This window comes from Ailuropoda melanoleuca, chromosome 11, assembly GCF_002007445.2.
Source record: "Ailuropoda melanoleuca isolate Jingjing chromosome 11, ASM200744v2, whole genome shotgun sequence".
Lineage (NCBI taxonomy): Eukaryota > Metazoa > Chordata > Mammalia > Carnivora > Ursidae > Ailuropoda > Ailuropoda melanoleuca.
Window position 1 is genome coordinate 6,549,204 of NC_048228.1, and position 23,936 is coordinate 6,573,139.

The 23,936-nt window shown below is 54.1% G+C and overlaps 1 protein-coding gene across 1 annotated transcript in view; it reads left to right on the top strand.

The window, feature by feature from the left end:
• Positions 1–1,143: 1,143 nt before the first annotated feature.
• The window catches only part of H6PD (hexose-6-phosphate dehydrogenase/glucose 1-dehydrogenase), a 30,005-nt gene continuing 7,212 nt past the window's right edge, over positions 1,144–23,936 (top strand). Inside the window, exons 1-5 of the mRNA XM_034671176.1 lie at positions 1,144–1,399; positions 5,336–5,548; positions 9,111–9,747; positions 10,808–10,925; positions 23,203–23,472. Coding sequence (XP_034527067.1) covers positions 1,395–1,399; positions 5,336–5,548; positions 9,111–9,747; positions 10,808–10,925; positions 23,203–23,472 — 1,243 coding nt within the window. The 5' untranslated portion in view covers positions 1,144–1,394. The remainder of the gene's footprint in view (positions 1,400–5,335; positions 5,549–9,110; positions 9,748–10,807; positions 10,926–23,202; positions 23,473–23,936) is intronic.

The following is a 23,936-nucleotide window of genomic DNA, read 5'->3' on the forward strand; positions in this document are numbered from 1 at the left end:
GGGGCCCCACCCCCTTCAGCTTCCCAGCCTTCTTGGAACCCTCTTGCCCAATATCCTCTGTGGTAATCATGCCTGTTGGCCTCGCTTAGTTTTGCTGGCCACTGCCAACTTCCCTCTGCTAGTCCTCAATGCTCTACCTCTAATAGAGGCTTCATGAAATAAAAAAGCTGCTACAAGCTTTTCCTTTCCAGTCAGAACTCCTCTTCTGGGTGGTCTGCACTTTTCAACAGAGGTGACCATGCATTCTCCTGTCCCTGTGTTGGGAGGAAGGTGAGTCTGGGGAAGGGGCAGAGCTAAGATGCTCCAGGAGTAGGGATGGGGGCGGTGGTGTTTACGTCCAGGAAGTGGTCCTGGGTGGCCCTTCATTAACCCAAGGTCACTCAGGATCTTCACTCAGGAAGGAGCAGCTGCCTCTCTCATGGCTGGGGTGGGGGGGAGGGCGATAGCTCTATGGGGCTAGGAGAAAAGCAGGCACGAGGTTGCTACAGAGCGAGGGTCAGAGACTGCACGACATTGGTAAGGACAGGGGTAGAGGGCTGGCGTACCAGCCACTGAGTGCTGGAAGAGCAGCTGACCATGTCATCTCATGTGCGCACCCCGCCACCACCCTACAGCGAAGGCCTAGTCCCATTTACTGTCTTGCAAATAAAGCCACACAGGTGTGGGCCCCCATTTCCTGAGTACTTGTCACAGGCCGGGTCACCGCTGAGGCACACTGTCTCATTGTCCCCCTTGAACAGGTTTGGGTCTTCAAGGGCACGTGGGTGCAAGCAGAAATGGCCATAGCGTGCTCTGCGACCCCTAAATCACCACTTCGGGGCGAGCAGGATGAACCCAGCGGCTGATGGAGAAAAGCAAGGCCCGAGGAGCCCAGGTAACCCGTTCCAGGTCCCACAGCTCATGCCAGATCCCGGGGAGGACCCAGCCACCCGGGCTCCCGGCTTCCTTCACACCACCACTTCCCCCGGCCATTCGTGTGTCTCACAGGGAGCCCCTCAGATAGACAGCAGAGTCCTGGGCCGCTTGCCCGCCCACTTGGCTCTGAAGTCCCGCCCTATCCACGCTAACCAAGAAATCAGTCGGGAGGCCCCGCCTCCCCCCACCTCCGGGCGACCCCGACCGAGGGGGCGTGGCTTCGCCTGCGNACGCGGCTCGCGTGGGGCAGGGAAGGGGTGGCCGGGCCGACTTGGCCCCGCGCCCTCCGCGCCCGTCACCCCCGGCTCCTCTCGGCGAAACCCGAGCGCGCGTCCGACGCGGGGCCGCGTGACGCGCACCTGTCGGGCTGGGCCGCGCCTGCGAGAGAGGATGCGCGGAGCCCCCGCCTGGCCCGAGCCCGGCCCGCCACGCCGTGCGCTCCGCGCCGCCGCCGACGTTTCCCGGCTCTGACGGGCGAGATGAAGTAAGCTGCCTCCCCCGCTCGGTCTCCGGCTCCTAAGGCGCGGGCCTTGTTCGTAACCGGCCGGCGGCTGCGCGCTTGCGCGGGGCCGAGCCTGAGGTCGGTGGGCCCCGCTGCCCGGGAGGCTGGCCGCGCGCGGCGTGAGCTCCTCGGGCGTTTTGCTGGGAAGCGTCTCAAGTCTGTGCTCCGACTCCGGCGGGGGCCAGAGTCTGCCCGAGTTCCCTCCGAGCCCAACGCCCTCAAAATAAATCCTTCACTTCCTCCCCTGCAGATCCCTTGGCTGCAGGGGGCAGCCAGGCCCCTCAAGGCTAGTTTAGAAGGGCCGGGGGCGTCCTTTTTCCTAGGCTTTCTGGAAGTTAATTCAATGAGAGGAGGAACAACGGTGCTTTTTTCCTGGGATCAGCTTAATCTTTGGCATTAGCCCTCAGGTTTCAATCAAAGTTTGCAAGACTCCCATCCAGTGAATAGTTTTCCAGAAGTGAAGGAACCCGTATCTTTGAAAACCAGCTCACTTAAACTTGAATGTAGTCGTAAATGAGAACTTCTGGAAAGATCATAAACCTAAATTCTTTGCTCACCCAACCCCCTGTCCTCCCAACAGGGCCGGTGGCTCATGAAAGGGAGCAAATTAGGGGAGACTGATGTAGAGTGGCATATTTGAAATTATTTTCTACATTCTCTGCAGTGATGGATGGTGGATAGACTTTTTGAGCTTATAAGACTAATCTTTTGGTAAGTTTTAGGAGCACCTGAGATAAAAATGCTCCGTGTTTGGCATGAGCAGAGCTCATTCTTCAGGCAGTACTTTGTGTAACTTTTCTTTGAGGTACATGACTGCCCAGCAAACAACCACTCTAGGCAAACATTCAGGTTATTTTTATCCAAAGACTGGAGTTCACTAAGTTACTCTTACAGTCAGATGGTTTTAGGTCATCTAAAAGGGAAGCCAAGAGGCACCTCTGGTCATCAGTGGTCTAGGCTCTTCTCACTGTATTGGTGGAATTTGAACAAGGTAAGATGTCACTGATGCCAGATTTCCCACGTGGTTTCTGCCAGACCCTAACCCCGGGGCAGAGCAGGAAATCTGGTTTTGCTCTTTGCTTGCCTGAGTTGGGAGCCAGGTGGCTGTCTGTCTGGGAGAGCTCTTAACACCATTGCCCCCTAAAGTATTTTCACAGCCATGATCTGGGTTTTTTGGCCCAATGTTGAAATGAGGTGGCTGGGTCCCCGTTTCACAGCTGGAGAAGAGGCCCCGGGTAGTTGGGTGAAAGGCCTGTGGCCTTTGGCCTGTGGCTACAGAGTGAGGGGTTTATGCCCCTATTCTTTGGGCCAGATTATAAATCCCCTCAAGGGCTGGAGTGGAGACTTTGAACCTTTTTAGCACGATATTTCTTTGATTTTTCATCGGTATGACTGGAAGGTCATGAAGCTGTTGGTGAGCTGTTTCTTGGCATTTTTTCTATTGTGGGCTGCTTAATTCATCCTGTAGCAGTTCCAAGAAGCTAGCAAGAAAAGTTCCTTTACCCATGATGCTGTTGGTTTAATAATGATAGAAGCTAACATTTCTTGGGTGCTTGCTCTGTGCCAAGTATCCTGCCGCGTGCTTTATATGGATTGCCTCATTTTGTGCTTCTTATTGACTTGTTTTCCTACTCTGTGGTTGCGACACATGAGAGAAATAGACTGTTTACACCACTGTTGTTCCAGCCTCTTAGTGGAGCAGAATCGGTGTCCCCACCAATACAGTGTTTTAAATTTCACCACTGGGGGATGTGTCCTGCGTTTCCTGGGAGGTGGGAGGTCGGTGCTGAAGCCAGACTGCCTGTATTCACATCTGATCACCTCTGAGCTGCCTGCCCTTTGGTCAGTTATTTTCCCTTCTTTGTACCTTGGTTTCCTCTGTACTCATTCTAAAAACAGGCATAATAGTGGTACCTATCTCAGGTTGTGGCAAGAATTTAACTCCATTGATGAATATGACCGAAGCTCTCATATCCGGCGTACAGTGAAATACTCTGTAAGTGTTTCTTTTATTATTAATAGTGTTGTTACAGTTAGGAAGCTGCTGTTAGCGTGTACTGTGTCACAGCGCTTGGGGTCAGCAGTAGACAGGTCTTCCTTTGTGCCATCATTCAGATGCAGATAGCTCCTACACAGGGGACAGGGGTCTTCTGCAGATGGAATTTATTTGTTCGTTCAGCGCATACTTACAGCGCACCTTCTGCGTGCCAGGCCCTGTTTTGGATACTGAAGATAAGCACAAAACCCCCTGCCCTCATTGGCAATTACATTTTTGAGGGGAGGGGCACCAGAGAATAAGCCAAACAAATACACTTTCCACAGACAGCACATTAGAGACTGATGGGTACTGCGGAGAGAAAGCAGGGAGTGAGATGGAGGTGGGGGTTTGCAACTTTACAGAGTCGACTGAGAAAGCCTCACAGAGAAGGTGACATTTCAGCAAAGAATTCAAGTCAGTGTGGAAGTGAACCTTGTGGACAGCGGCAGGGAAAAGTAGGTCAGGCAGAGCAAACAGCAAGTACAAAGGTCCTGAGGCAGGAGGATGGGAGGCTGATGCCTAGAGGGGACAAGTGGCAGAAGAGATCAAAGAGGTGGTGTGTGGGAGGCCATAAAAAGGTGAGTATCATGTTCAGGGAAGGACAGAAATGGGAGGTCAGTTAGGTGGTTCCTACAGTAACCCAGACAGTGGTGATGGTGGCTAGAACCAGAGTGCGATGGTGGAAGGTGGTGACTAGTTGTGTTCTGGAAAAGTTTTGATGATAGAAATTACAGGATTTGCTAATAGATTGGGTGACTTACCCCTCCCCCCACAAAGTTTCTGCCCTCAGCACCTGGAAGAATAGAGTTGCCATTTGCTGAAGCTGGGGAAATCTGCATTTGGAGCAGGTTGGGGGAGAAGTCTGTTCAGTTTTGAACATAGTAAGTCTTGTAGGCGTCCAACTAATGGTGTCAGAGTAGCAGTTGATTGAGACGGAGTTGAGGGGAGAAAGCCCAGAATGGAGATGGAGGCCTGGTGGTGTATGCTGGTAAATGTGTGACAACTCTCCGGGGTGGGGGCTGGTGATGGGGAGCCTGATTTACAGCATCTGCCAATACCTGTGGTGCAGTAGTCCTGCACTGGCCGTCGCAAGCACCCCAGTATGGAATATCTTCACCTTACAGATACAGTAGATGTCAATGTCAAGAGTACAGGTGGAGAGTAAAATGCAGTCAAATAATTAGGAAATGATGAGCAGTAATTTATTAAGTATTAAAAGTATTTATTACTTTTATTTTTAATACAGTTTATTTGGTTATAAATTTGTGCGATTTGGTTTTTAATAATGGCTGTGTTTAACACCTGGCTTGAAAAGTTGCTGAAAATACAGCAGTTGAATCTTGTGGGCTGGTCCAAGGTGGCTCCAGCCCACCCCTGGGGTCACAGGGACCCAAGACACCTAAAGAGGTGATGGATGTAAGGATTCAGTGAGATCAGGGAGGGAAAAGGGCCCCAGAGCCTGATCTTGTAACTCTTGTCCCCAGTCTAGCCCCAAAGGGAACAAGTAGGGAAAGGGGTACAGGTCTCAAAGCAGCTGAAGGGCTTGACTTGCATGGCTATGTTTGGTGCCAATGGTCCCGAACAAGGAGAGCGCAGGAAAGACGCTTGAGTCAGTGATTATAGAGGGGACTGGGCATGTCCCCTCCCACTGTGGTTAAAAATGATCTTCAGTTTGAACTCTTGTTTTACTCCCACACATTCTTTCAGAAATTCCAAACTCCCAGGCTGTGATTTGAAGAAAACTTCCCTCCTTCCTGCTTGGCAAATAGAAGGTAGAGGTCAAAGGTGTCAGTGTGGCATTGGGAAAGGGAAGTGTTGCAGCAGCTACTGACCTTTACCTCCCTCGCTCCTTTCTCCCGCCCCTTGTCTGCCGGGAATAGAGGACCACAGCTGTTTCCTCCTGTGGTTTACCAGAAACCACCCTGCCCCTGGAGCGCCCGCACACGCTGGGTCCATGCTAGGGCAGGTCAGGCACGGCTGCAGGAGTGCTCCCCAGAAACAAAGACTGGAACCCTGATTCTGATCCAGACCCTCTGGCTGGCCAGGTCAGCACTCACGGCTTTGGGAATGTTGGCACAGCTGTACTTTAAAAGGTGAGTCCCCCAGGATGCCTGATGGGAACCCCTGCGGCTGGTGTGGGAGCCGTGGAAGATGCCCTGGACTGTGGCCATGTGCCCTGTCAGGCCTGCCGCTAAGATGAGCCTGTCCGAAGAAGGTCTCACCTCCTCCCCGAGGAGGCCCCCGCAGCACCGTCTTGCGCTTCCTAGTGTAGTGTGTTTCTGGCAAGTATCTTGAATAATATTTGTAGTAAATGAAATTGCATCCTCCACACGCTGAAGTTAAAGCTTCAGAGAGTGTTAACTTCTGAATGACACGTAGTTATCAGCTCCTCGTGTCCTTTTGAGTCCCCTTTCCGGGGCCTTGCTGCCCGGGTCTAAGGTGCCAAGCCCCTCACTGCTCCGTGGAAAGGCGGAGCACTGGCATCTCACTGGTAAGAGAGGGGATATCTCCTTTCCGTAGAAAACACAGAATCTGGGGTCAGGGAAGTGCAGTCCTCCGGCGAAGTCTCTTCCTATCGTGGACAAGGAAGGGAGACCTAGGCTGGGCCCGCTGTCCTTCCGGTGCCAGAGCTCTTCAAACTTTTCAACAACAGTTTTCTTATTTACTTTTTAATTAAAAATAGAAACCGTCCATGGCAGTTCCAGCTGTTGGAAGGCCACATCCATGCTTTGGGGCTCACTTCAAGTGTGTAACTTCAGGAGGTGTCCTCGGGCCCGTTCCTCTCCACGCAGGCGCAGAGGCAGGAGGCAGTGCTGCAGAACGCCCTTGGCGGGTAGAGCCTGGTGGCACGCGAGCCGTTGAAACCACCAGTGGATGGATCAGAGCCATCTGCTTTCCCTGTTGCCTCACCCCTGCTCCCGGGCTGGGGCCCCATTCTTGATTTGGGCGGGCGGCTTCTCTGAGCCTGTTTATGTCCCCGTCGGGGCAGCAGGGAGGACAGCTGTACCCGTCGCTGTCTGCCCCCTCTCAGGGCAGGGCATCGGGACGAAGCTGGGGAGTGGGACGTGAATGCCAGTGAGACAAGGGACATGCACATGTCCCTGACAGTGGCATTGTGCCCCCGTTAGGAGCCAGGAGGGGCCTTCCGTTTAGCTAAGGCAGTTAACGTCTGCATAGTGGTTTGTCACCTGTGTCACCTCAGCTCGTCGTTCCAACCCCCCCTTTGGTTTGGCGGTATTAGCCCTGTTTTATGGTGAGGCAATGTGGGCCCAAACTGAGCAGGTGACCTAAGTAGATCGCACAGCCGGAGGAGGTGGTCTCGAGCCTGGTGCTTGGACCCAAATGCCACATTCCTCCACTTGACCGAGGAAGCTGGCGAGCACAGTGACTGGGGGCTCCGGCTTTGGGACATGCCATTTCTGCAGTCTTCTGGGCTTGGGGTCAAGGTACTGGCCTTTGGGGCTCCTCACCTGCCTGTCCGGGCTCTCTGAGGTTCCTGAGCTCCTTCTCTTGTCCCCAGCACGTCCAGGGCCCTGGCTGCCCGTGTCGGATCAGGAGCTCGGAGATGCAGCTTGCCAGCTGGAGGCTCCTGCTTCTCCAGGCTGTTCTCTGGGCTTCAGGTTTCTCACCGCCTCTTTCCCGCACTGACCTTGCAGCTTTTTCTTCCCTCCAGACAGGGGCGATTGCCAGTTAAAAAAGAAATGCAGGAAAGGCCAAGAACGGGGATTGGGAAGCTGAAGAAAGTAGAATGGTCCTGCAGCCCATCTGATTTGGGAGTGAGTGTACAGGTGAAGGGAGTGGAAGGGGAAGCCTGGGAGGCCACTCAGCTGGTCCCTGGATCCTCCGGTTAAAGCCCCAGTAGTGGAAATGTCTGGTATGCAGATACTGCTGTTGGCCCCTCACCTTGGTTTGGCTGTTGACTGAGAGAGATGAGGAAGAGGCAGAAGGAAAAGTGGGGGGGGGTGCTGCTTTCAGTCAGAGGGCTGCTCCGGTCCCTCAGGATGGAGGACGGTATAGGGATGCAGGAAGGTAAGCTGGCCAGGTATCTCTTTAAACCTCAGTTTCCCTACCTGAACAACAGATTAGATCCTCATTGTTGACGTTTGTGTTACTCCCTCGTCTGGGAGCACCTGCTGTCAGTAATCTCGAATCCTCCTTCACTGCTCCAGCGCCCCAGGCTGGGCCCCATTGCCCTGCTATTTCTGAGAGCCGAGTTGCTGACCGTGATTACTTTCCCTGTCACCGCCTCTCCCTTTCCTTCAAAGCACTGGCCTTGCTGGGAAATTGGAACAGGAGATCCGTGGAGTACGAGTGGAGCCCACTGAGCCCCACAGCGTTGGTCAGAACAGAAGACAAGTGTATGCAAATCCTCTGGTGGCATTTGTGGCAGGTCCGCGGCCTCTGGCCTTTCCTACATGTCAGCTGCTTTAAATGAGGCTGGAAACCAGCCAAGATGTGAGGCTCCCTCAGGGAGGCTGAGGCGTGCATTTGCTGGGTGGCAGCTCAGGGGCCAGAGAGGTGCCTGTCTGGCTCCCCGCTTCCTCACCCAGGCTCCCTCACCACCCGGGCCTCAGCTTTGCTCTCTGCGGAAGGGAAACTCTCATAGTATCCACTCCACTGGTCTTTTTTCAGGGCTTTTCTCTGGACGCAGCGAGATCTTCTGCGCAGAAGGACTTAGTTCGGGGTTGCTGCTGTCAGTGGCAGACCATAGTAACAGCCACCACTTCTGTAGTGCTTCGTAGGTGGTCGGCAGTGTCCTGAGCATTTATAACTATTAACTCATCTGTCCTTATAACACCGTGTGACGTAGGTCACTATCACCCCCATTTCAGATGAGGAAACTGAGGTGTGGAGAGGTGAAATAATTGTCCAAGGTCCAACAGTAAGGAGTTGAGCTGGGATTCAACCTCATTTGGTTCCAGAGACTACATTTTTATTTTTTATTACTTTATTTTATTTTAATTAATTTACTTATTTAAAGTAGGTTTCACGCCCAGTGTGGAGCCCAGTGTAGGGCCTGAACTCACGACCCTGAGATCAAGACCTGAGCTGAGACCAGGTGTCATGCTTACACCTAACCGACTGAGCCACCAGGCGCCCCCAGAGTCTATGTTTTTAATCACTACACTGTAACAGTTACTAGTAATCATTTTGTGCTTGGAGCCCAGTGGACATGGGAGAAGCAAAGGGAGGAGTGGGAGCGGGTGATCATATCTTCTCGTAGTTCCAGCCATCACCTGAGGCCCTGCTACCTATTCCCGAGCTGTGCTGATGGTCCCGGTGCCCTGTGCTTGTGGATGAGACTGGCCGTGGTCAGAGAGTGGACAGCTCCAATCCCGTGGCCGCCCTGTGGGCCTCCCTGGTGCTTCCTGCAGCACAGAGGCCCGACTCTAGCAAGTGGCCTACCACCTTCCTGGGCATAGTCCCTGTTTACAGAATAGGCTTCCTACCCACCAGCTTCCTGACACAGAAGCCAAGCTGCTGTGGAGGGAGGGGCAAACTTTGGGATTATAACATTTTTCTGAGAAAACACGTGGTGGTTTTTTGCCAGGCAGGAAATGTTTGATAGCCTAGAAATGTGTTTACCTCCACATCCCAGCCACCTGAACCATGTCTGATCCTTCCTTGTTCCTTGTCTGTCTTACCTCTGCCCAGGCTCCCTGGCTGGTGGAAGATGCTCGTGGTGGCGATGTGCATGGCCCTTCTGGCTTGCCTGCAGGCCCAGGAGCTCCAGGGACATGTGTCCATCATCCTGCTGGGAGCGACTGGGGACCTGGCCAAAAAATACTTATGGCAGGGACTGTTCCAGCTGTACCTGGATGAGGTGGGGAAGGGCTACAGTTTCAGCTTCCATGGGGCTGCTCTGACGTCCACCAAGCAGGGCCAGGAGTTCATCGCCAAGGTCCTGGAGTCCCTCTCCTGCCCTGAAGACATGGCACCCGGGCGCTGTGCCGAACTCAGGGGCCAGTTCCAGCAGCTGAGCCAGTACCGCCACCTGAGGACGAGTGAGGACTATATGGCCCTGAGCAAGGACATTGAGGCACAGCTCCAACACAAAGGCCTCCAGGAGGCTGGCAGGATTTTCTACTTCTCAGTGCCACCCTTCGCCTATGCGGACATTGCCCGCAACATCAACAGCAGCTGCCGCCCGGGCCCAGGCGCCTGGCTGCGGGTTGTCCTGGAGAAGCCCTTTGGCCATGACCGCCTCTCAGCCCAGCAGCTGGCTACGGAACTTGGGAGCTTTTTCCAAGAGAAGGAGATGTACCGGGTGGACCATTACCTGGGCAAGCAGGTGAGTTTCAGCTGAGAGCTTGCCAGGGTTGAAGTGAGCCAGGCATGGGTAGACCCCATCAACAGAGCCATACTGCTACTTGTGGGATTAGGCCTGGAGCCATTGTGAAATCGGAGCTCCCATGGTTGTCCTGAAGGTGGGCAGGCGGTGAGAGGTTGAAGGAAAAACCGAGCAGCAAGGGCAGGATGGGTGGCCCTCGTCCACGTGGCCAGCACTTTGTTTCTCATTGCCCTGTGTCCTCTGTGCTGGCGTCCACCTGGTTTCCAGGGGGTCATGGTGTGGGAACTAAGGTATTCCACACCCATCTGCCTTTTTTCAGTATCTCTGTCTTCCTGAGTTCTGTTTTGAGCCAGAAGGCTGGAAACAAGATCTTACAGTGATCAGGGACCCTAAGTCCATGCTTTCCAGCCAGGTACTGTGGCAGAGGCTGGGGCTGAGCTCCTGGCTGATGAGGGCTGGCCGGCCACTTCACTCTGAGCATGCCCTCCGAGTGCCTCCAGAACATCTCTTCCTAGAAACAGCAGCAGAGAGCGCACAGCGTGGCCTTCTTTGGTACTGACCAGGCTGCTGAGCCCAGGGTCATGTATGTGGGCACCTCATAAGTCTTCCAGGACAGAGGCATCGCCTTCTAGCCAGCCCCATTTGGAGCTGCAACATTCCCAAAGAGTGCACCTCAGACCAGTGTCTGACCTGGTGAGGTTTTCGCTTGTTTCTGGGAAAATGAGAAAAGAGCACTTCCTGAATGTATCCAATCTAAAGTTTTTCTTGTTCTGTTTCTGGTGTTAAAATATCTCTCTTTTATTAAAAGCTGATGGTAATAGAAGATAAGTAATCTTAAATACTTTTTTCCTTGCAAAATAAAAAGCTGGCAACCCTTGCGGAGGTCACTTAACAGTTTTTGGAGTCCGTCTGGAGCTGTGAAGTCCTAAGGCCCAGGGACAATGGCTCCTGAGAGCATCTTCTCCGAGCAGGGAGTAGAGAAGTTGGGGCCCTTCCTTGGCGTCAGGATTCCTTCTTCACCGTGAGAACCAGCAGCATAACCGGTCTGCTTCCCCGGCAGGCTGTGGCTCAGATCCTGCCTTTCCGGGACCAGAACCGCAAGGCCTTGGATGGCCTCTGGAACCGGCACCACGTGGAGCGGGTGGAGATCATCATGAAGGAGACCGTGGATGCAGAAGGTGTGTGAATGGTCCCCCGCTCCGCGGCACCCACCTGCCCTGTGCCCGGTGAGGGGTTGGGTCGGGCAGGGCTGGAGGCTGTCTGCCCAGCCTCTGTGCCTTGGCTGCTGCTGCTCAGCGGGGTTTCTGCTGGCGTGTGGTCTCCTTCCGGGGCCTGCTGTGGGCCCAGCTCTGGACCGTGCCAAAGCCCGGCATGCCTGCAGGCAAAGCCCGCCTGTCCTTGCTGCCCTCAGGGAACGCAGACCTGGAAGTTAACCTGAGTTTTATGTGGATGTGGTGGAGACCTCAGAGCTGCTCGAGGGCTGCTCAGACTTGTGCCGGTGGCACCGTCGGCCTCGCTGCTCCTCGCCTCCCGTCCCTCCTGTGTGTCGGTTCCCAGCTCGGCTGCCGCGCTCTCGGGGAGCTTTGCTCAGGGCCCTTCTCGACAAGGTCCACTCCCATCAGGCTCTCAGGGCGCCACATGTCCCTCCCTTCTCTGCCTTCCAGGCTTTTCTGGGTCTTCTCCGGGCCCGATGTGCATCTCTCACCAGACCACGAGCGCCAGGCCTCTCCTTTCTGGCACCTGGCGCACGCGTCGGATGTGCCAAATGAATACAGAATGAATGAGCAGTGTTGACCTGGGAGTGTGGGACCTGTCCCTGCTGGGTGACCTCAGCACGTCACTTCCCTCATCAGGGAGGTGAGGTGACAGCAGCTCCCGAGGCTCCCCGGAGCTCTGGCATTCTGTGATTTCACCACCTGTTGGGAGCACGTTGTTACGTTCAAAGCGTCCGTTCTGACCCAAGACAGTAAAAGCGAATTCTTGTGTCAGTCCCCCCAGTGGCCGAATGAGGTGGGTCCTATTATTAGCCTCCACCTACTGATGCGGTTTGGTGGTGTGGCCAAGGTCACGGGGAAGGAAGTGGTGGGGCCAGGTCCTTGGGGTGCAGTCTGCCTCTGGCATGGCTGCATCCAGTCCATCCCGCTGGCTGCTTTCTGCGGTCTGAGCTGGAGTGTCCGAGGCCACTGTCCCCACCCCACACTGTGCCCCTGGGCAGACTGGAGGGCCCCAGACCCTTTGGGCCCAGGTGGGGGTCCCGTAGGTCTGTCTCCTGCTATTTGCCTGTTCCTCTTCTTTCTCCTTCCCTTGGTAACTCTCTGCAGCTTCCCTCCCTCCCTCTTCAAGTGTGTTTCCAGTGCCGGAGTTTCTGTGTGAGGGCTGTGGCCGTGCAGTCGGTGTGAGGCACAGCCTCTGCCCCCGACATCTCACAGGCTCACGGGGGAGAGGGTATCCTGGTACAGACTCCACAATGAATGACACAGGCAGACAATGGGAGGGGTGGGGGCCTGGGGCGGGGCTCCGGGAGCCAGGCCTCTGAGGGCTTTGCTGTCCTTGACAGGAGCTTGGTTTCTCCAGTCGGGAGCCCATACCAGCACAGAGGCCCTCTCCCCACTGCGTGGAGCCTTTGTGGGTTACAGGAACCCACCCCGACCCTTCCGTATTTCCCTCCTGTCCTCAGCAGAGGCCAAGGCGGTGGATTTCCTCCTCGTGCCTGTGTCCTTGTGGGGGTGAGTGCTGGGCCTTGCTTCATCTACAGAGAGATGAACCTCAGATCTGGCGCCGAGAGCGTGGGGTGGGATGGGAAGGTGCCGCTGTTACCCTTCTGTAGGCCAGCTCCAGTCTCTGCCTGGACTTGGCTCAGCCACCGGCAGGACTAGGACACCAGACTCCTCCCCCGTTTCTGGCAAGTCCTTCCTGTGCCCACACTGGGCTGGGGAAGAGCTGCGGTGTCTGGAGTTACTGGTTGCACTCTTGCCCCTTTTTCCTTCTAACCCTCCCACCGCATTGCCCTTTTGGTTTCTGATGTCAGTGTAGGTTTTTAGTGTTTTCGGTTTTGTTTTTGTTTTTGTTTTTTTGTGGGGTCCCTACGGAGCCAGGGGCTAGGCAAACTGCAGGCCTGCTTATCCCGGCAAAGGTACTTTTGGATTTTGGAGAAAGTAAAGGAGAAGGCAAGACGGAAAGGCAGGCAGAGGCCTGGGCAGGTCTATTTGCCCAGGCTTGGCCTGAGGCAGGGAGAATCTCAGGTTTGGATAGCAGTAGACAGCCGAGGTCAAGGAGGGAGGGCACAGTGGCTCTGCCTTCAAGGCTGCTGTGTGGGACCAAAGCAGAGGCCCAGTTGCCTTCAGGGTGTGGGTTCTGAGAGAAAGGTCTCACTGCTGCCGTGCCCCCCAGCACAAGGCTTTTTCACTCCAGCCCAGAGGCACAGGGAGACCCAGAGCAGGCAGGCAGCAGGGGACCCACTAGCCCCTGAGGGGCTTGGAACTAGTAGGGGTGTGGCCAGCGGGCTGATTCAGCTGCCTGTTCTTGTCAGAGAGGGCCAATGGGACTGCAGCTGTCCTGGGGTTTGGATCTCCTTGGTCATCCTCATAGCAAGTAGGAGCTCTGACAACAGTGAGTTCTCCCCGTCTCCTGGGCCTTGGGGACCCAGAAGGACAAGCATTCTCTGCATGCTGAGAAAGTGGCCTGGTGCAGCTCTGGAGGCCCGAACACCGATCCTCGCTGTCCCCTCTGGGTGCTGCTTTGGAGCCCGTCCCTCAGGGGGCCCCTTATAGACAGACTTTAGTTCAGGCTGGAGAGAGAGGACAGGAGATGTGGGGCCCTGCAGCACCCCCCCATAGCCAGGGAGCCCTGTGACCCACACATCAGGACCTGGGCTATGCCTTCTGGGGTTGGGGATGGGCAGTGGGCAGGAGGAAGGACTGCCCTCCTGCTGGAGGTCACGATGGCTTGCTGTGGTTGGGTGTGCTTAGTGGGCGCTCTGCTGCAGTGAGACTGAGCATGGCCTGGAAGTTTCTGAGGTGGGATTTAGAGCCCAGCAGCCTGACTTGAAGCTTCAGAAGGGTAGAGTGCAGCAGCAGTCACCTGGTGCCCCACCCCTGCCTGCGCAGCCCTTGCTGACTCCTGTGCGGGGAGGCTCCAGAGTGGCCCAGCTCCTGGTGGCATGCCAGGCCTGGGAAATGGAGCAGTCCTGGTCCTGAGCTGCCGCAGGCCCCGGGAAGGGGACTTCTGAGCGGCAAGGTCGTTTGGATGTCTTCCCTCACCCCCCAAACATCCGAGTGGGTGAGGCTGGCTGCCCGCCTTCCCTGGGTGAGCAGCTCTCCTCCTTGCCGCAGCCTGGGGCCCGGAGGAGTCTGCTGCAGTGTCTCGGCCACCACACAGCAGGAGGGGGAGAGGAGGAAGGGGGGAGGAAAGGAAGAGCATCCTTCCCTGGTCGCAGGGCCCCCCGCTCCTCTCAGTCTCGTCTGGGGCACCGCTCTCAGAGCCACAGAAACTCTGGGGGATCGGGGTCTCCTGAAGCTGCGACACCCTGGGCTGTAGGAGGAGTGACCTGGCTGGGCCACTCAGCCACCTTGTGGAGATGACCCCTGCTGGCCCTCATTGTGGCCACTGGGAGGCCCCGTGGGAAGGAGGGCTGCGTCACGGGTGGCCCGAGGGGCAGCCATCCAGGCTGGGCTGCCCTCTTTTCTGGGGGCGCAGGAGTGTGATCCAAGGTCTGTGGCACCTCAGAACCCCAGCTTCGGACCACTGCGCCTGCGGCCGCAGTGTCTGTCTAGGCCCTGGGCAGTTGGCCTTCCTGCCAGGATGTGCTTGGAGCGTCTCTGCGTCTCTTTGCTGCCCTACTTTCCCCTCTGGGTGGAAGGCTTTTTTTTGGTTTGTTTTTTGGCAGGAAGAAAGAGGGAGACTTCCCGAGGGTGGTGTAGCTGTCCCTGCCTGGGAGGGTCCCTGAGCCCACATGCTGGGGGAGGAGCGTGGTGCATACTGACCTCTGAGGGTCGGAATGGCTGGGTCGTGCCTCTCACACAGGGACCAGGGCAGCCCAGGTCCTCCCAGGTGCACACCAGCTGTCCCGCTGTCCAGCCTCGTGTGTCCCCTCCTGCAGGGCTGTCTGCAAGATGAGCTCAGGGCAGCTGCCAGGCCTCCTGACCAGAGAGAGCGCTGGGCTGCCAGCAGACCTGCTCTCTCCTTGGCCCTCACCGATTTTTATTTTTAGTTATCCCCGAAGGTATTGGGAAGAATCACAGATAGCTTTCAGTTTTGTTGTTCTTAACTCCGTGTTTTCCTGGGAAAATCCGGATCTCCCACAGTGTGGAGGCAATGGGGAGGGGGGTTCTGGTCCCAGTTCTGCGCCCCTCAGCACATCTCTGTATAATGATGGTAACCCCTGTTACCTCTCTTTTGCGGTCGTTTTAAGGATTAAATGAAATAACGTACATGGAAATACTTTACAAATGGGAATGCTGTTCTTCCAAACTGGCAAGGAGAGGCAGGGGCAGTGTTCTCGGCGGTTTCCGTGACTTCTCTGTGACTTGTGTTGGCTGACATATAGACCCTAGTTGGTCTGTAATACTCCTTTATGTCCATTCTTCACCTATATCATCTCTCTCTCTTTCTCATATATGTACGTGAATATGTATTTAAACTTCCACGTTTCGACAATCTATGTAACGTGTAAGTTCAGTATTTCTGTTCAATTGTATTCGTATCACAGAAAATGAATTGCCCTATCATGAGGCATTTTGGCTGTTTTCACTTTTTGCTATTTAAATAGTACGTTGCAAGCTTTTAAAAAATTAAGATGGGGCGCCTGGGTGGCACAGCGGTTAGGCGTCTGCCTTCGGCTCAGGGCGTGATCCCGGCGTTGTGGGATCGAGCCCCACATCAGGCTCCTCCGCTATGAGCCTGCTTCTTCCTCTCCCACTCCCCCTGCTTGTGTTCCCTCTCTCGCTGGCTGTCTCTATCTCTGTCAAATAAATAAAATCTTTAAAAAAAAATAAAATAAATAAAAGATTAAGATATAATTCACATATCCTAAAATTTACCCTTTTAAAGTGTACAAATCAGCAGTTTTTAACATATTCACAAAGTTGTTCAACCACTACCATTCTAGAACATTCATTACCATTTAAAAAAATATTTTTCCTTTGAGTATGCTTCCAAAGTGGAATTACTAGGCCACACGGTGGAAACGACTTTATAGCTCTTATTACATCTTATTAGATTGTTTTCTACAACATCTGCAACAGTGTGTCCATACCTAGTTCTCCTATAGCTTTGCCTGCATTGGGTGCTACTGTCCTTCCTGTCCTTGCCAGTTTGGTGGGTTTGTGGGAATCCTCTTTTTTTTTTTTTTTTTAAAGATTTTGTTTTTAAGTAATCTCTGCACCGATGTGGGGCTCAAACTCGTAACTGAGATGGAGAGTTGCATGCCTTACTGGCTGAGCCAGCCAGGAGCCCTGTGGGAGTCTTCGTCAAGCACGTGGGACACAGCTTCACTTGTCTTCCATGAGATTCTACTCCATGAAGGTTTGAGGGGCAGCACAGCCGAGGGGCAAAGCAATGGGTCTCCCATGCTGGTGATCTTGTGATCTTGGGTAGTGCTGGACTTGAGCCGTTTGGAAGCCAGATGTATGGGGGATCTTGCTTCCAGTTGTCCAACCTGGTCGAGTTTTTTTCTGTCCTTGTTTATACATCAGCGGGTTTTTCACCTTCAACTTTGAATCTAGGGAAGGATACCAGGAGTCAATATAGATCGTTTTCAGGAAAAATCAGTTCACAATAATTGGTGGTCACTAGGGGAAAAATGGAGCGGTTGGCATCCTCAGGAGACGCGGCCCCCTGACTTGACTTCCTGTCCTGTGGTTGGCTTCGTGACCCCTCCCGGAGAGGTGAAAAGGCAGAAGGAACTGAGAAGGGATGGAAGGCCACAAGTCTTCAGGCTGTGCTCAACCCAGGCGCTCCCTGAAGCTTGAAATTAAGGACTAAAGGAAGCTCTCTTTCACACAGGGGGTAGTAAACCTGTGAAGTGCGTTCTCCCCATGGATTGAGAGAGGATAAAAATAGAAAGAGGGCTGCTGGGGGATTTGCTAAACTAATGAATAGCAAACAGATAACAGAGCTTTTAAGGACTCTGCTGTGTTCTCTCCCTCAAAAATTCATCTGTTCTCAAAGCTTTAACTATCCCGTTTATACTCTTAAACCTGTAATTTGCTGATTCCAGGACACACTTTTTTTTTTTTTATTTGAACATCTCTGAAGTTGCTTGTACCACTGATGGGGCACCGTGGTTGACGTCGGTGGCAGCTTGTCTCTTTCTTAGTGGTTGTAAAGCAGTGATGCTTTCACCATCGGCATTTTGGATTTGATGAAATCCAGTATATCTGTGGCATTCATTGCCTATCCAAGCTCCAGTCCTACCTCTAGCCGGCCTTCTAGAGGTCGTCACTGGATGTCACACTGCAGGCTCAGCAGACTTCGAACGTAAACCGTCATTGATGTTCTCTCAGGAAACACCAGCTACGTTTTCTGGCTTCTCTATTTCCAGATGGTGACGGTGCCCTGCGTTGCCTGGCCGGTGGCCCCTCTCTTGCAGCTCTTGTAATAATACAGATCCTAGCCAGGGTCTACCAGCGGCTCCTGTGTGCCAGGCACTGCCCAGCCCCCATAGATGTGTTAACTCATTAATGCTCACGGCAGCCCTACAAGGGAGGGATGCCACTATCCCCTGTGTATATGTGAGTTAGAGCCGCTCACGTGGGGTCGCAGAGCTAAAGGCGGCGGAGTGGGTACTTGAACTCATACATCCTGGCTCCAGAGACCACACTCCAGGTCACGACTCCGAACGGCCCCTCAGATCCAGCCACACACCACCCAGCTTTTACTCTTCCCCTGACGAATGTCTTTCTTTGCGTTTCGCTGTTACTTCACTTGCTGTGGCCCTTGTTACTTCCCGTATTTGCCTGAATGCCGCCTTGCTGGTTACATCACCACCAGCCCCCTCTCTGTAAGCTCGTCTCGCCGGTAGATCGGAGATGGCCTCATTCCGTGGCATCTCTGTCGTGGTTCCCCTTCCTGCTCTAACGCTTGCTTTAAGAAGTCTTATTCGAGATAGAGTTCACATATCAGACAATTTACCCATTTAAAGCACGCAATCCAGTGGATTTTAGTGTATTCACGGCCATGCACCCACCACAGTCAATCTTAGAATGTTTTTATCATCCTCAAAAGATACCCTTACCCTCATCCACATTCCCTCCCAGCCCCGCGCAGCCGCCGACCCCCTCTATGTGTCTGTGGATCTGCCCCTGCCACGGCATCTAAGCGACCTCACGCGACGGGTGGCCTTTGTGTTTCGCTTTCTCGTTGAGCGCGCGATGTCGGGGTGCGTCCCTGTGCCAGCGCACACCAGGACTTGTTTTATTCTTGTGAATGATATTCAACAGAACATTGGATAGAGGGCGCCTGGGTGGCTCAGTTGTTAAGCGTCTGCCTTTGGCTCAGGGTGTGATCCCGGCGTTCTGGGATCAAGCCCTGCATCGGGCTCCCTGCTCCACTGGGAGCCTGCTTCTTCCTCTCCCACTCTCCACTGTTCCCTCTCTTGCTGGCTGGCTCTCTGTCAAGTAAATAAAATAAAAATCTTAAAAAAAAAATTGGATAGACCACATTTTATTCATCCATTCATCAGCTGACGGATGTTTGGGTTGTTTCTACTCCTCAGCTGTTGTGACTAGCTCGTGTACCGGTGGCTGCGTGCACGTATGTTTTCATTTCTCTCGGGCTGCACTTAGGCGTGCAATTGCTGGATCACATGGTAATTCTGTGTAACTGGTTGAGGTGAAGAACTTTTAATAGCCCCTCAGACTTCTCAGCCTCATTTCCAAGGCCCTTTCCATCCGTTCTTGATTTCTGCTGTTCTGAATCACAGACGGGCTGCTTCTGCCAGGCCAGGCTTACCATCGTCGGAAGAACTGGGTGTTGGGGCCTCTGCCCTCTGGTTCATGATACGCACCGCAGCAAGGATACGGCCCAGGGCAGAGTCCACTCACACATGTATTTCTTTGAGATATACAGCATTTTTAAAAAATCAGTTATTTGCGCACACTTAAAAATCATGAGATTCTGGGGCGCCTGGGTGGCACAGCGGTTAAGCGTCTGCCTTCGGCTCAGGGCGTGATCCCGGCGTTATGGGATCGAGCCCCACATCAGGCTCTTCTGCTATGAGCCTGCTTCTTCCTCTCCCACTCCCCCTGCTTGTGTTCCCTCTCTCGCTGGCTGTCTCTATCTCTGTCAAATAAATAAAATCTTTAAAAAAAAAATAAAAATAAAAATCATGAGATTCTGGGGCACCTGAGTGGCTCAGTCAGTTAAGCATCTGGCCCTTGGTTTCGGCTCAGGTCATGATCTCACGGTCGTGGGATCAAGCCCCACGTCGGGCTCTGTGCTCAGTGCAGAGTCTCCTTCAGATTCTCTCTCCCTTTCCCTCTCATTTGCTTTTTCTCTCTCAAATAAATAAATAAGTAAAATCTTAAAAAATCATGAGATTCTGCTTCATCCAAACTTTCATGTTCTCCTAAAAATTTGGAAGATTTGGTCACACTGGGCCCATCGTCCCGCGAGGCACCACCTGACTGCATCTGAGGCATATTTAATGGTCTTGACTAACACCAGCCCTGCCCCATCCTCCTCCCACATTTACTTGCCCCACTAGGCATTGCGGTCCCTGACCTTTGACCTAGATCCTCCCTCCAGAGCCCAGCTCTGCTTGCTTCTTGCAGCTACTGCCAGCTAAGTGGTGCTCATGCCATTCTGCTCCACTCCCAAGTTTAATGTTCACTTGTGTGGTTGTTTAGATGGGAGTGGTGGGAAGTTAAAAGGGGGGTCTTTGGGTGGTAAGAATGGCAGGCTCTGGGTTTAATCTCATTTTTACCCCTTTGCTGGCTGTGTGGCCCTGGGCAAGTTACCTGACTTCTCTGAACCTCAGTTTCCTTGTATTTTTAAAATTAAAATTTGTATTTTAAAAGTGAGACCTCTGGCCGGCACCATGGGGCTGGATTGTCCTGCTCTTTCAGGGTTTAGCATGGCTGGCCGAGCTGCATCCCCAGGTTCTGGCTGAGAACGAAAGAGTCAGACTCTTACCACTGAGGACAAAGGTGCCTTCCTACGAGCAGGCTCCTGGCTTCATTTCTTGCCCCACGACACAGGTGCTCCGTCAGGCATGGCATATTGGGCTGCATTCAGGGCATGTTCTGCCAGTCATGGCTGGTCCTGCTCGCCGTCCAGCTGGCGTGAGCGAGCACCACGGGTCTGGTTGGGGCAGGTGGCTCAGGACTGGTGCCGAGGGCCCTGGGTGGCCCCTGCAAGGGAGTGTGCGGGGCCAAGCAGGTCTGAACGAGGGGCTGCTTCTTTTTTGCTTGTTTGAGTTAAATATTGACTAGATAAAAAAAGAATTCTTACTAGATATGTGTGGCATGAAGAAGTACGATACAACAAATACCAGCGTACCTACCAAGCCATTTTTTTTTTAAAGATTTTATTTATTTATTTATTTGACAGAGATAGAGACAGCCAGTGAGAGAGGGAACACAAGCAGGGGGAGTGGGAGAGGAAGAAGCAGGCTCATAGCGGAGGAGCCTGATGTGGGGCTCGATCCCAGAATGCTGGGATCACGCCCTGAGCCGAAGGCAGGTGCTTAACCGCTGTGCCACCCAGGAGCCCCATACCAAGCCATTTTTAAAAAAGCTTTATTGTGTCCTTCCCCAAATTCTCTCCTATTTTCTCTTCTTTACTATTCCAGATTTTGGGTAGGTGACTCCCTTGCTTCTCTTTATTGTTTCTGTGTCGGCCTGATTCCCTAGACAATATATTGTTTAGTTTTGAAGAAGAGGCATACCGTGTGTGTGTGTGTGTGTGTTAGAGAGCGCGAGAGAGAGTGAGTGGGTCTTTTTGTCCCTTTATCCTGCATTCAGGATCATCTCTTCAGATCTGTCTTCTAATGACTGACTCTTCTCACCTGTTTCTAATCCATAAAACCCATCCATTGAATTCCTAATTTCCAACTGCATTTTTCATTTATCGAAGTTCTATGTACACTGGTCATTTTAGATCCTATTTTCAAAATTAGACTTTATGTTATCAAAGTGAGCATGTTTCTTTCTCTTGACATGGTGATTCTGCGAGTGTGGATGTTCCTGTTCTCTGCTGTCCGGTGTCCCGTGGCGTGGCCGTGGGCCTGCGTCAGGCGCGGGGCATGCGGCAGCGACAGACCCATGAGCTCCTCCTTGGCTGGAGCTTCGGGTATGGCAGGGAGAGGACAGACAGGCACCGAGTCCGTCGGCTGGGCTTGCGGAAGACAGGGCCCCCAGGAGTGCAGGCCAAGGGGTCAGTGACACCCTCTAGAAGCCGAGACCTGAAGGTCAGGTAGGAGTTAGTGGGTGAAAGAGCCAGTCCCGAGTTCCAGCAAATTCACACAAGGCCTTTGACGGAGGATTGCTCCTTCTGCCATGATGCCCGGCTCTCTCGGGGACGCTCTAAGTTGGCCTGGGTGTCGGCACGTGGGCTAAGTATGAACCCTACCCTGTGCGCTGTTGTGCACTGAAGCCTAAGCTGTGAGACTGTGGGGTTGTATGTGTGTGAGTCACTGGCAGTCAGACCTCATGCTGAGTTCTGGAGCATGCAGTGCAGTATCGTGGGTGCTGGCTCAGCTCCTGACTTTGCCTGTGCTGGCCTGACACATTTGGCCCTTCCCTCCGGAGCAAGGGTCATGGTGGGAGCTGCCCCGCAGGATCCTGGGAGGGCGAGCGGGAGGGGTGCGGTGAGCACTGAGCTGCCTTTGCGGGGCTCTGTGCTCTGTGTCCTCTGTGTTCTCCATTCTGGTCCACCTGCCAACCTGGTGTGTTCACCTGGATGTCTTCAGCTCAGACACACACAGAATGGAACTTGTGGTTTCCCCTCCATCAGATGGCCCTCTCCCGGGGTCCCCCACCACTGCCCATCCTTTGCGTAGGCCCTAATTCTAGCAGTTACCTTTGGCTCCTCCCCTTGGGCTCAGGCTTGCCGCCAGCGGGCAGCAGCCCAGTCACTTCTGATTCCACAGCAGATTGTCCACCCCCCCAGCTGTCTGCTGCCCCTTCAGCTCCGGCCCGGTTGCCTTTCCTAGGGCCCACCACATAGCCTCCTCCCCGGGCCACCGCATAGCCTCCTCCCTGGGCCACTGCATAGCCTCCTCCTTGGGCCCATTGCTTCTGTATCCGTTCTCTCCCCAGCAGGCCGGGATCTATTCTCAACACACACCAGATCTTGTCTTTTCCTGCCTCAGATCTCCACTGGCTTCCCTGAATGTAGACCCTAGTGCCCACAGCCCCTGCTCTCCTGGCCTGTCTTGCTCACCTTCCCGTAGACCCTCACAGCCGAGCTCTTTCCTGTCTCGGGGTGTCTGCATCCGAGGGCTCCTTCAGTGCAGTCTTACCCTGACTTTTTGCAGCACTGACTCTTCAGCCCTCAGAGGGCCCTCTTCTCTCTGTCTGTAATTTATTTTTTATTTTTTAAAAAATATTTTATTTATTTATTTGACAGAGAAAGAGAGAGCACAAACGGGGAGCAGCAGGGGGAGAGGGAGAAGCAGACGCCCTGCTGATCAGGGAGCCCGATATGGGGCTCGATCCCAGGACTCCTGGATCATGACCTGAGTTGAAGGCAGATGCTTAAGTGACTAAGCCACCCAGGTGCCCCTCTTTTATTTTTTTAAGTAGGCCCCACATTTAGCGTGGAGCCCAATGCGGAGCTTGAACTCATGACCCTGAGATCAAGACCTGAGCTAAGACCAAAAGTCAGATACCCAACCAAATGAGCCACCCAGGCACCCCTGTAATTTCCTTACTTTGTTTTCTCTCCCACTGAAAGCCGAGGGCAGGGACCTCCTTACCTGCTTGCTGCCTGCACAGTTGTGCGCTTGGTGATGGGGTGACTGTTGTTAACAGTTAATTGAATGGCGGGGTGCAGAAACAGACCCAGACGTCAGGGAACGCCCAGGATCACACAGTACGAAGTGGCACCCAGACCCCAGAGCCCGGGCCCTCACCGTGGTGATGCCACCGCCTCCTGCGGCACCACACCTGCTGACGGATGCCTGCGCGGGGCGCAGGGGTCTGGCCACACGTCTGCAAATAAATCCCTCTGGCTTTTGCTGGCACCAGACCCTTCCCCATGCAGATTCCTGGGAAGGCCCAAGGAGTTTGACAGCTTCACTCAGAATGCTCAAAGACACCCTCCTTCCTTCTCTCGTTGAGGTTTGCTCTGGCATAAATCAGTTTTGTAAGCTCTCTGGCCTGGGGGATGAGGACACCGGTGGCAGGGTTGGCGTGAAGGGCGTGGGTGCAGGGTGGGGGTCCAGGTGTGCCTCGGGGAGGTCGGGCATGTTGCCGATTCTTCAAAGCCTCTGCTTTCCTTCCTTCTCTCACGTAGGCCGCACCAGCTTCTACGAGGAGTACGGCGTCATTCGCGATGTGCTCCAGAACCACCTGACGGAGGTCCTCACCCTCGTGGCCATGGAGCTGCCCCACAACATCAGCAGCTCAGAGGCTGTGCTGCGGCACAAGCTTCAGGCCTTCCGGGCCCTGCGGGGCCTGCAGAAGGGCAGTGCCGTCCTGGGCCAGTACCAGGCGTACAGCGAGCAGGTGCGCAGAGAGCAGCGGAAGCCAGACAGCTTCCGCAGCCTGACGCCGACCTTCGCAGGTGGGCCCTGGGGCCACGCAAGGGCTGCCCCCCACTGGAAGCAGCTTTCCAAGTCCAGACACCCTTTGGTTTGGGTTGGAAGAGACCTCAGGGGGGTTATTCACAAGGGTGCTCGTCGGCAAGGAGGAAGGTCCTTCACTTCTCTGGCCTTCCACTGTCTTTCAGCAGCAGGTCACCTGTTGGGTCATTCTGGGTGAAGGGCACCCCAGTGGTGGTCTCAGCTCTGTCCGCATCCACCCACACTTCCAGAGCTCTCTGAGCCGGGTTCAGACCTGGCTCCCACTTATAACCAGCCCCCCAGTGAGGCTGCAGATCTGTCCGGCCACAGCCCAAGGCACCTCCAGCAGGCAGTCTTGCTGCTGCTCACACATCCTCTCGAGCCACGCTGTGGACAGTTCCCCGGGCCCAGAGCGTTCCTGGAGAGGGCTGGCCCCCCAAGGCTGCAGGTGATGAACTCCACTACA